Consider the following 12,490-nt stretch of genomic DNA (forward strand, 5'->3'; position numbering starts at 1 on the left):
AGGGTTTCTTGAAACAGGTGCTAATAGGGTACCTTGATAAACTTTGGAATATATAAGAGAAAAAAATTAAGTGATCATAAAAATTGACTCTCAGGTTACCCAGATACAGACTTTTCGGAAATCTTTGAGGTGACACAAGAGGGTAACTCAATACATGCCCTGTCCTTGAATATTACTTAGAATGGACCTTGAAACAAATGTCCGAGGGTACCTTAAACAGATGCTAAAGGGTACCTTGACACAGGTGCTTATTGGGTACCTTAAAACTGATTTTTCTACAGTACTTTAGAATAGATGGTGATGGGGTACCTTAAAGCAGACGCTAGTGGGGTATATTGAAACAGATGGTTATAGGACATCTTGAAACAGATGCTAATAGGGTGCCTCGAAAAGGATGCTAGGATACCTTAAAATGGATGTTTCTAGAGTACTTTAGAATAGATGCAAATGGGGTACCTTAAAACAGATTTATATGGTACCTTGAAACGGATGCTTACAGGTTAATTTAAACCCGATGCCAAAGGGTACCTTGAAAAAGATGATTATAGGATACCTCAATATAGATGTTAAAGGTTATCTTAAAGCAGATGCCAATCGGGTACCTTGAAACAGCCGCCAATAGGGTACCCTGAAATCAATGCCAATAGAGTACTTTGAAATAGATGATTATAGGATACTTCAATATAGAAAGGGTTTCTTGAAACAGGTGCTAATAGGGTACCTCAATAAACCTTGGAATATATAAGAGAAAAAAATGAAGTGATCATAAAAATGTGGCTTAGGTTACCCAGATACAGACTTTTCGGAAATCTTTGAGGTGACACAAGAGGGTAACTCAATACATGCCCTGTCCTTGAATATGACTTAGAATGGATCTTGAAACAACCGTCTGAGGGTACCTTGAAACAGATGCTTAAAGGGTACCTTGAAACAGATGTTGAGATGTATCTTTTACCTTGTGATTGAGGAAACCTTTAGACTGACACTGGTGGGACCTTGTTCTGATGATAGAGGGCACTTTATTAATCTGAGGGTACCCTGAAACAAATCCTAAAGGGTACCCTGACACTAGTGACTGAGGAAACATTAACACTGAGGGGTTCCTTGACAGCTACAGTGCAGGTAATGGATTTTCAATATTATCAGAGCTTTATCTCTGTGCTGTGACTGAAGTATGATCATGTCATAGAAATAGGAGGCGTGCTTGTTCACACTCTGACACCCAGACATCTGAGTTCCTGTTCTCTCTTCAGTCTGAAGATGAAGCTGGTTATAAGCAGCTGCATGTTAGCCTTCATCCTGGGCTGTAATCTCACCTCAGGTAAGATTTGAATTCTGTATAAACTTTGGTGTTAACACTTTCTAACATTTCTATAGTTTAACTCTAATGTGTGTCAGTGAGAAATCCAACAGCTGATGTCAGCGTGAGAGAAACTTTACTTCAGGAAGTGTTTAAATAGTCCTGACAGATTCCTGATACGATGATATGACTACAGACAAACAGAACATACAAGTTAGGATTTTTACACTCTTCACTTTCTGATGAAACTAGAAACAAGTCATCAGCTCTGCTGGGTTTGAAAAGTTAAAGTTCACATCTTGTTTCAAACAAGTAGGACTATAATACACAATATTTAGGAATATTAGAAATGCTGACTCTCTGAAACTCAGATCTAAAGCTGTGTTTGTTTCACAGCAATCGTTCATGTAGTGGTCCAGGAGAAGGACCCAGTCCTTTTGAAATGTCCTCGCTCTGTGGAGGGTAAAGTGACGTGGAGCAGAGAGAGGGGCGGAAACAAAGTGGACATCCTTACAACTGACGGTGACCAGGACATAAAACACATCCACGATCCTCATAAACATTACAGTTCATTGGCGGACAAATCTCTAGTGATTTTCAAAATGAAGATTTCAGACTCTGGACGATATTTCTGTAATAATGAAGCAGCTGTGGATCTGACTGTGCTCCCATCAGGTAACATCAAACTTTAATAATATTCTTCTAATGTTGTTTTTCACATCTTGTTTCCATATTTTGTCAAACCTTAACTTTCACATCATAATTATATCTGTATTCATTCTTGTTTTGTTTCTTCTTCACAGGAACACACATTTATGATGCTCAAAAGATGGTAGAGGTCACTCTGCTCTGCCCTCATGATGTTGGAGGATCAGAGGATCCAAAGTGGAGCACAGACGCTGGTGAAATACAACAAGGAGGAAGGATTCAAGTCTCAACAGTTGACAACACACTGACTATCAGAGACCTGCAGCCTGCTGACTCCGGTCTTTACTACTGTGGAGGAAAACGTGCCGCGTACCTGAATGTGATCAAAGGTGAGAGACAGTTACTCAGAGAGAACTAAGAAGTATGTGTAGAGGGGAAGAGGAGTTATTCAGAGAAACTGAGATATCAAGATACTGGATTAAGACAGGCTGCCTTTCAGTCAACTAACACCATCCTTTTGTTTTCCTGAGTTGTGGGTCTTGTTGTGTAGAATAGTGAATCTAAACTCCCCCCTAACAAACACACTTCTCCAGTGTTCAGAGTAATGAGTCACTCTTTGTGAGGAGAGTTCATTTATGTTTCATCAAGTGTATTTGTCATCTACTTTATACTTCAGGCGAAAAGGCAGAAACAACTACTTTACCTGCACAACCAGCACAAACAACACCACCACCACCACCACCACCAACAACAACAACAACAACAACAACAACTGTACCTTTAACTACCCCGGCACGCAGTGACACAACTTCAACAAGGAAACGAAACAAGAAACCCAAAAGAGATAAGGACAAGAAGAGTAAGTTGACACTGATCTCTAATATTGAATCAATAAATGACTGAATGTGATCAATCTGCTCAGCATGCAGAGAAATACTCAGAGACACAAACAGACTGTCATTAAACTGAGACTGCTGAGGTTTCTGTCTGAGATGTAAAGTCACGCACACAAGAAGTCCTGTGAACAATGCTGACAGAAAGCTCACCACAATCTATCAGTGGTGTTACTTTAAAAAAAAAGGTGTTAATTTTTTTTTATCCCACTGGTAGAACTTCACGACTGACATTTTAAAAATTCTCAGGGTTTATAAAAACCACCTCTGCCAAAACTGTGGTGTTCATGGAAAAAGTTGAGGTTGAGGAGTAGATATTTAAAGGCAGTTTTTTTGTGGTGAGTATTTAAGGTCTTTGAAAGCATGATGACTTCTATATGTCAAACTGATCCATGAAGCAGGAACAAACTGCAAACCTCGAGAGACAGGAATCTAAACTGTTGTCATTTTGTATCTCTATAATCTCTTTGTTGTCATTTTGTGTCTCTTTAATCTCTTTGGTGTCATTTTGTATCTCTATAATCTCTTTGTTGTCATTTTGTGTCTCTATAATCTCTTTGTTGTCATTTTGTGTCTCTTTAATCTCTCTGTTGTCATTTTGTATCTCTTTAATCTCTTTGTTGTCATTTTGTATCTCTTTAATCTCTTTGTTGTCATTTTGTATCTCTTTAATCTCTTTGTTGTCATTTTGTGTCTCTTTAATCTCTTTGTCATTTGTATCTCTTTAATCTCTTTAATGTTATTTTGTATCTCTTTAATCTCTTTAATGTCATTTTGTATCCCTTTAATCTCTTTGTTGTAATTTTGTATCTCTTTAATCTCTTTGGTGTCATTTTGTATCCCTTAAATCTCGTCATCATTTTGTGTCTCTTTAATCTCTTTAATGTCATTTTGTATCTCTTAAATCTCGTCATCATTTTGTGTCTCTTTAATCTCTTTAATGTCATTTTGTATCTCTTTAATCTTTGTTGTCATTTTGTGTCTCTTTAATCTCTTTGTTGTCATTTTGTATCTCTTTGTTGTCATTTTGTATCTCTTTGATCTCTTTGTCATTTGTATCTCTTTGTTGTCATTTTGTTTCTCTTGTATTTCTTTGTTGTCATTTTGTATCTCTTTAATTACTTTGTTGTCATTTTGTGTCTGTTGTTATTTTGTATCTATTTATTGTAATTTTTAATCTCTTTGTTGATATTTTGTTTTTCTTTGTTGTCATTTTGAAACTGAAATAGTCACTGCCAGCAGACTGAAGCAGGTAAAAACACGACACACTGTTTGTCTGCATTAAGACTCAAATGTAACACTATCAGTCTGTGTGTCCAGGTCCAGATCCTTCTTACCTGTGGCAAATGCCTGTTCGTCTGGGGATTGTGATCCTCTATCTAACGGTCATGATCAGCATCACTGTGGCGACCTGGAGGAAAGGTGAGTGGAGTGTTCTGATATGAAAGTGTTCTGCAGCTCTCTATCATAATATGAGTTTTTAACTCAGACTCTAACTCTGGAAACATCTTTAGAACATCCAAAATGAAACTCTGTCATAACTAACCAGCTCACACTTCAATGTGGAAGCTCATTGCTGACAAACTTCACACTTCAGGAAATGAATTCTGATGTAAAGTTTCCTTTAAATGTCCACATGATGGCGCTGTTTGTGCTGTTGAAACATGGCCCAGCTTTCTAACATTTGTCAGACACACTGAAGAAAGGGTTCAAACTTAAAGGCTGGTTTAATGATCACAGAAAACTCAGATCTGAATTTGAAAAGAGGAGAAGTTTGATGAAAGTTTGTCCTTCACCTCCACGGTTATCTTCTGTTTTTCACAGCTCGACAGATCGAGAGGGGACGCAGCAGAAACAGGAAGTGATGTCAGTCACACAGAAACAAGAGCGTTACCAGCTGAAGTGTTATTATCTGCATTCATCCTCACACAGTGAACCCTTCTCACGTCTGAACACACATTTATTTTTCCTCAGAGACTAACAAGGTCAGAGGAAGACTTTTGTAAAGACTTCCTACATTCAGCTCCTGATAAGTCATCAATAGTCATGAATAAGTTTTCCAGTGCTTACAGAAGTATTTATACTTCCTATATTATCATTTTATAGAGCTTCTTTAATGTCTTTGTTTCCCTGTAACCTGTCCAATGTCAGCTACACACTTTTTATATCATTAAACAATAACACATGTTACAAGAATTGGAAATAATGTGTTGTAAATATTAAAAATGATCTAAACCTGTTCCAACCTGACTGTGAATCAGACACTGTAAGGGTACCTTGATTCAGATGATAAAGGGCATTTTCAAATTGATGCTGAGTTTAGGGGTTACATTCAAACCCAATAGGGTACCTTGAAATAGATGCTTATAGGGTACCTTAAAAAACCTTTATAATAGTTGAGAAGAAAATGGAAGGACCTCTTAATTGAGGCTTTTAGGTTACCTTTATCCAGGTGCAACTTTGAGGTTACACAATAAACAACTCAAAACAGGCTTTGTTGGTTTTTTGAAAATTATTTTGAAGGGACCTTAAAACAAACACAGAGGGTACCTTGAAATGGATGCCAAGATGTATCTTTGACCTTGTGATTGAGGAAACCTTTAGATGGACACTGACGGGACCTAGTTCTGATGACAGAGGGCACTTTATTATTTTGAGGATACCCTGATACAAATGCTAAAGGGTACACTGACATGATTGCCTGAGACAACATTGACACTGAGGTATACTTTTTACAATAGCTATATCAAAGCATGACTCAATCCATCCTCCTGTACTGCTCCACCTGCTTCTACAACATGCTATCTGTTAAAAACAAGGCCAACCTCACAAGCATGACCACCACAGCTTCTAAAATAATCACTCTCCCCACACCAAACCTCACAGACTTAAACCACAGAGCCATCATATGCATCACAACCTCAATAGAACAGGATATGACACATCCACTAAACCACTACCTCATCCCACTCCCCTCAGGACGCAGGGACAGAGCACTGAGGTGCAGAAGGGCTCGCCTCAACAAGAGCCTAGTCCCTGCTGTTATAGCGAGCCTGAACAAAAGGCCTCGCTGAACTTTGTCTGAGTGTTGGTGTCTTTATGGACAGTTTGTTGAGCCTTCAGTGTATGTTCTTGTGTTTGTCTGTGTCTGTGGAAATGCAGAAAGGTGCTGTGGACAAGAATTTCCCCAAGGGGACAATAAAGTCTAAAGTCTAAATATGGTACCTGAAAATATGTGCTAATAGGGTACCTTGTAATACACACTAATAGGGTACCTGCACAGGTGCTTTATTGTACCTTAGAATAGATTCTTAAAGGGTACCTTAAAACAGATACCAAAGAGGAACCCTTAAAACAGATACCAATGAGGAACCCTTAAAACAGATACCTAGGAGGAACCCTTAAAACAGATACCTAGGAGGAACCCTTAAAACAGATACCAATGAGGAACCCTTATAAGAGACACTTATAGGGTACCTTGAAACAGTGTCTAATAGGGTACGTTAAAAAAGACACTAATAGGGTACCTTAAAACTTGTACTCTTTTGGTAACTTGAAAAGGATGATTTTGGGCTATCTTCAAATTGATGCTAAAAAAAGGTACCTTAATACAGATTCTTAAGGATACGTTAAAATAGATCTTAAAAGGGAACTTTAAAATAGATTCTAATAGGGTACCTGAAAATAGGTGCTAAAAAGGTAGCCTGAAAAAGATGCCTAAAGGTCACCTTGAAACAGATGCTAATCCGTTACTTTATAATATGTGCTCATAGGGTACCTTAAAACAGAAGCTTGACACTGATGCCAACACGGTCTTCAAACAGATAATACTAGGGTACCTTAACAGGTGCTAACAGGGTACCTTGAAATAGATGTTGAGATGTTTCTTTTACCTTGTGATTGAGGAAACCTTTAGACTAACACTGACAGGACCTTGTTCTAATGACAGAGGGCACTTTATTATTTTGAGGGTACCCTGAAACAAATACTAAAGGGCACAGTGGAATCAGGAGCTTTATCTCTGTGCTGTGACTGAAGTATGATCACGTCATAGAAATAGGAGGCGTGCTTGTTCACACTCTGACACCCAGACATCTGAGTTCCTGTTCTCTCTTCAGTCTGAAGATGAAGCTGGTTATAAGCAGCTGCATGTTAGCCTTCATCCTGGGCTGTAATCTCACCTCAGGTAAGATTTGAATTCTGTATAAACTTTGGTGTTAACACTTTCTAACATTTCTATAGTTTAACTCTAATGTGTGTCAGTGAGAAATCCACCAGCTGATGTCAGCGTGAGAGAAACTTTACTTCAGGAAGTGTTTAAATAGTCCTGACAGATTCCTGATACGATGATATGACTACAGACAAACAGAACATACAAGTTAGGATTTTTACACTCTTCACTTTCTGATGAAACTAGAAACAAGTCATCAGCTCTGCTGGGTTTGAAAGTTTCAAACAGAACTAAAGCTGTGTTTGTTTCACAGCAATCGTTCATAGAGTGGTCCGGGAGAAGGACCAAGTCCTTTTGAGATGTCCTCGCTCTGTGGAGGGTAACGTGACGTGGAGCAGAGAGAGGGACGGAAACAAAGTGGACATCCTTACAACTGACGGTGACCACATCATAAAACACATTGATGAGCCTGATTATAGATACCAATCATTGGCGGATAAATATCTACAGATTGTCAGAGTGAATATTTCAGACTCTGGACGATATTTCTGTAATAATGAAGCAGCTGTGGATCTGACTGTGATCCCATCAGGTAACATCAAACTTTAATAATATTCTTCTAATGTTGTTTTTCACATCTTGTTTCCATATTTTGTCAAACCTTAACTTTCACATCATAATTATATCTGTATTCATTCTTGTTTTGTTTCTTCTTCACAGGAACACACATTTATGAAACTCAAGAGACGTTAGAGGTCACTCTGATCTGCCCTCCTGATGTTGGAGGATCAGAGGATCCAAAGTGGAGCACAGACGCTGGTGAAATACAACAAGGAGGAAGGATTCAAGTCTCAACAGTTAACAACACACTGACTATCAGAGACCTGCAGCCTGCTGACTCCGGTCTTTACTACTGTGGAGGAAAACCTGCTGAGTACCTGAAGGTGATCACACATGATCCGTCTGAGAGAGGTGAGAGACAGTTACTCAGAGAGAACTAAGAAGTATGTGCAGAGGGGAAGAGGAGTTATTCAGAGAAACTGAGATATCAAGATACCTTATAAAGACGTGTTGCTTTTCAGTCAACCAACACCATCCTTTTGTCTTCCTTGTTGTGTAGAATAGTGAATCTAAACTCCTCCCTAACAAACACACTTCTCCAGTGTTCAGAGTAATGAGTCACTCTTTGTGAGGAGAGTTCATTTATGTTTCATCAAGTGTATTTGTCATCTACTTTATACTTCAGGTGAAAAGGCAGAAACAACAACGACAAAAACAACAACTTTGCCTGCAACAACAACAAAGACAACAGTGGCCACACCAACAACAACAACAACTGTACCTTTAACTACACCGGCACACCGTGACACGACTAAAACAAGGAAACAAAACAAGAAACCCAAAGGAGAAAAGGACAAGAAGAGTAAGTTGACACTGATCTCTAATATTGAAACAATAAATGACTGAATGTGATCAATCTGCTCAGCATACAGAGAAATACTCAGAGACACAAACAGACTGTCATTAAACTGAAAATGGAAAATTACTGAGATGGAACGTCACGTACACAAGAGGTTTAGTTCCTGAGATCGAAGCTGTTAGACAGCTCACCACAACGCATCAGTGGTGTGACTTTCTAAAACAGTGTGATGATAACGATCTCAGAGTTAGAACTCTAAAACTGTCATTCAACAAATATTCTCAGGGTTCAAAAGAACTATTAACATTTTATAAACACTATATTCTATATAAAGGCAGATTAAGACTTTAAAGTCAGAGTTCTGAGATCAAAGTCAGAGTTCTGAGATCAAAGTCAGAGTTCTGAGATCAAAGTCAGAGTCCTGACTTTAATATCTGTATCTGTTTTAATAGAATAGTGTTTATAGAATAATCCCCTGTAATAGATTTATTGATCAGATTTAAATCCTGTTTATCATTAGATTATATGGAGGGTTTCCTAAACTGTCTCTTGTTCTTTCTTTCCCACACAGAGGGGAAGAAGACAACAACTACACTGACCACCACATCAACACAACCAACACTCACAGGTACAGAAAGATTTTAATTTACATGAAACATAATTTAGAATTCTCATTTGTTCTTTCACCAAATCTGAAAAATAAAATGAAACTGACGTTTTTCAGTACGACACAGAATCTAAGTTAATATTATTCTTCATGTCCAGAGTCTCCCAGAGAACCCCCTCAGATATGGATGATGGTGTTGAAAACAGCTGTCCCCTCTCTCCTCCTCTTCCTCCTCATCATCATCATCATGGTTGTCTACTTCAGGAGACGCAGATTTAAAAAACAAGGTGGATGCACGTTTGTCTTCTTCAAATCAAACTGAACGTTCTTGAAGACTGATTTTAAATGATGTGGTCAGTAGATCAGTGTCATCGTGACGCTCTCTGTTTGTTCCCAGATGAAGAAGTAGGTCCCGTCTACGAGGAAATACAGGACGGATTCGTGTGTCTGACTGAGAACGGTGAGAAAATGAAGACTTCATATTTAGAGAAGTTCTGTTTTGACCTGTGTGAAGTTCAATCTGTCAGTTTCATTTGTGCTCACACTCATGTGCCGTCAGCTGTGAGTATTGTAAGACTACATCAAATATTGAATTGAATCTTCTACAAGTTAAAAAAGTCACCTTTAAAGTCTCTGAGTTCATTCTGGTTAATAACAGCTGTTGGACATTTTTTTTTATAGATGGTTCAAACCAAAATGATCACACGTATCACACCATCTCACATCTTCCACTGAAGGAGAAAAGGACTGGTAAATACATCATCTACTTACATCACATCAATACAACATTTACAGGGAGAAATTTAACATTGAAGCAGATATTCTGATGCATTAAATGTGATTTTATCATACAGACACGCCTCTGCAAAATGAGTGTCCTTACTCCTTACTTGAAGCCGTGAGCGCTGGAGGAAATCCTCAAGGTAACTTTGTTGTTATTGTGCTGTTTCTGCAGCCAGCCTCTGGTGGACACTTGAAGAACTGCAGTTTTGCAGGCTTCTGCATGGGCTTCATATTTTAAGACTGGAGGTTGCCACTGGGGTTGGATCCTTCGATGGTCGATTGCATCATGGCTGCATGTCAAACGCTGTCCTATTTCAAAGGCCTCTTCGGATGTTAGAAGGATGCATCAGGTGCTCCCTTGGTCGCCCAACATTTATTTATTTATTGCAACTTTGAAGTCGTCTACCAATACACATTTTAAGTCAAAGTTACTGGTTTCAGCTTAATCAAACAGCAAACAAATGTTAAAAACGAAAGTGGACTTGAAACCTCAAATGATCTTCAAGTTTCAGGGCGTTGGTTATGTTAGCTGGTTTCAGTTTAGCTATCCAAGGTTGCAAGGGGACAGGAGCAGAGCTTTGTAACACAAAGAAGGTGCAGGAACAGCTGTTCATGTAAACACAACGTCATCTGTAGACCAGGTTGTCTCATTACAGGTCAAGGAAGGCTGGGTCCTTTGTGCAATCATTCATGCATTTAAAGAAAAAGATGGAACACCATGAAGTAGATAAACCTTGTGGTGTCATGGGTCTAGATGGCTGTGTGGTCTGTCCCTCATGATGATAAGAACAATGTAGGCTTGGCTCAACTACTATACCAGATAGCAGGAATGCAAACCTCCAACCGTGAGAATTGAAGCCAATTCGGTTCGGTTCCTCGAACGTCCACTAGAGGCTGGCTGCAGAAACACAAGAAACCACTACCTGGTCTACAGATGACGTTGTGTTTACATGAACAGCTGTTCCCGCCCCTCCTTTTTGTTACGAAGCTCTGCTCCTGTCCCCTTGCAACCTTCGATAGCCGAACTAAAACTAGCTAGCATAACCAACGCCCTAAAACTTTGAAGATCCTTTGAGGTTTCAAGTCCACTTTCCTTTTTAACATTTGTTTGCTATTTGATTATGCTGAAACCGATAACTTTGACTTAAAATGTGTATTGGTAGATGACTTGAAAGTTCCCAAACCTGTTTTATTTGGCTTGCAATAAATCTCAGGATGTGTTGGACGACCAAGGAAGCATCCTTCTAAAAGAAATAGGACAGCCTTTGACATGCAGCCATGATGCAATCGACCATCGAAGGATCCAAACCCTGAATTAGGACCAAGCGGCAACCTCCGGTCTTAAAATATGAAGCCCATGCAGAAGTGTTCAAAACTGCAGTTCCTCAAGCGTCCACTAGAGGCTGGCTGCAGAAACACCAGAAACCACATACACACCCATTCAAAGAAGACGATCTCTACAGCAGAAATAAACATGTTTACAGCCTGGTTCAAAAAACAAGTTGAAGTCTGATAGCTTATTTCTGTCTCAGCACACACTGTACGGGTGAATCTATCTAAGATGTTAAACTTCTGAGTTTTGCCCAAATAAGGGCGTGGCTGACTTGATTGACAGGCGGGAACACTGTAGCTGTTAGCGAGGAGGCTAAAGGCCCACCTCTTTACCTCACACTAGCTCAACAGAAGTTAGGTGGAGTTCTGCATTTCCAATATGGCGCCCGCTGACGATCAGCTTCAAAACAATGCTTCAGAATCAGATGAGCTACTCAGCTGCACAGAAACTGAACATTGTGGACTCGACTGAGCATGAAGGGAATCACCACACAGGAAGACGGTTTCAGACACCTTTCAAATCACTCTGAGGTCTGACCTGTTTCAGGTTTTGTGGTTGATGGTTTCCTTCTCCTTTTTTAGATCTGATGAAATGACGGGAAACATTTATTGATCATGGGAGGCAAGGCAGCTTTATTTATATAGAGCATTTCATACATGAGGGCAACTCAATGTGCTTTACATTAAAACATTAAAAGCATTGGAGACATTCAGACAAGCATAAAAGAACACAATTAAAAAGACAAATATAATAAAACAGAAAAGAAAAGGAAAATTAGAAATATGTTAAAAATTACATTAAAATTTTAATTTAAAGTGAGTTAAAATAATCTAAGATAGGAAGGCAGTGGGAAATAAAAAAGTCTTAGTCTTTGATTTAAAAGGAGGTGAGAGTTGGAGCAGACCTGCAGCTTTCAGGGAGTGTGTTCCAGATATGTGGAGCATAATGACTAAACGCTGCTTCACCATGTTTCCTTCTGACTCTAGGGACTGAAAGCAGACCAGGACCTGATGACCTCAGAGGTCCACATGGTTCATAAAGAAGCAGCAGATCAGCCTAAACCATTCAGGTCTTTATAAACCATCAGCAGGATTTTAAAGTCTATTCTCTGACAGACAGGAAGCCAGTGTAGAGATCTAAGACCTGGAGTGATGTGGTCTACTTGTTGGTCCTTGTTAGGACTCGAGCAGCAGCATTCTGTATGAGCTGCAGGCGTCTGATGGACTCTTTAGGGAGTCCTGTAAAGACCCCGTTACAGTAGTCTAGTCTGCTAAAGATAAATGCATGGAGGAGTTTTTCTGCATCCTGCTGAGACATGAGTCCTTTAATCCTTGA

The 12,490-nt window shown here is 39.2% G+C and overlaps 1 protein-coding gene across 1 annotated transcript; it reads left to right on the forward strand.

Moving 5' to 3' along the window:
- The first annotated feature begins 963 nt into the window (after positions 1–963).
- On the forward strand, positions 964–9,173 carry LOC117828353. Its single transcript, XM_034705394.1, has 7 exons — positions 964–1,321; positions 1,697–1,975; positions 7,733–7,984; positions 8,259–8,276; positions 8,343–8,435; positions 9,004–9,060; positions 9,157–9,173. The coding sequence occupies exons 1-7, from the start codon at positions 1,261–1,263 to the stop codon at positions 9,171–9,173; spliced, it is 777 nt and encodes a 258-aa protein (XP_034561285.1). The 5' UTR covers positions 964–1,260.
- The last annotated feature ends 3,317 nt before the right edge of the window (positions 9,174–12,490 follow it).

Source organism: Notolabrus celidotus, chromosome 16 (assembly GCF_009762535.1).
Source record: "Notolabrus celidotus isolate fNotCel1 chromosome 16, fNotCel1.pri, whole genome shotgun sequence".
NCBI lineage: Eukaryota > Metazoa > Chordata > Actinopteri > Labriformes > Labridae > Notolabrus > Notolabrus celidotus.

What these genes read in the sequence shown, in the direction of transcription:
- LOC117828353 (XM_034705394.1), top strand. Translation starts at nt 1,261, where the DNA reads ATGAAGCTGGTTATAAGCAGCTGCATGTTAGCCTTCATCCTGGGCTGT. An exon ending in TCTGACTGTGCTCCCATCAG is followed by an intron (nt 1,976 to 7,732) that starts GTAACATCAAAC and finishes TCTTCTTCACAG; the next exon opens with GAACACACATTTATGAAACT. An exon ending in AGGAGAAAAGGACAAGAAGA is followed by an intron (nt 8,436 to 9,003) that starts GTAAGTTGACAC and finishes TTTCCCACACAG; the next exon opens with AGGGGAAGAAGACAACAACT.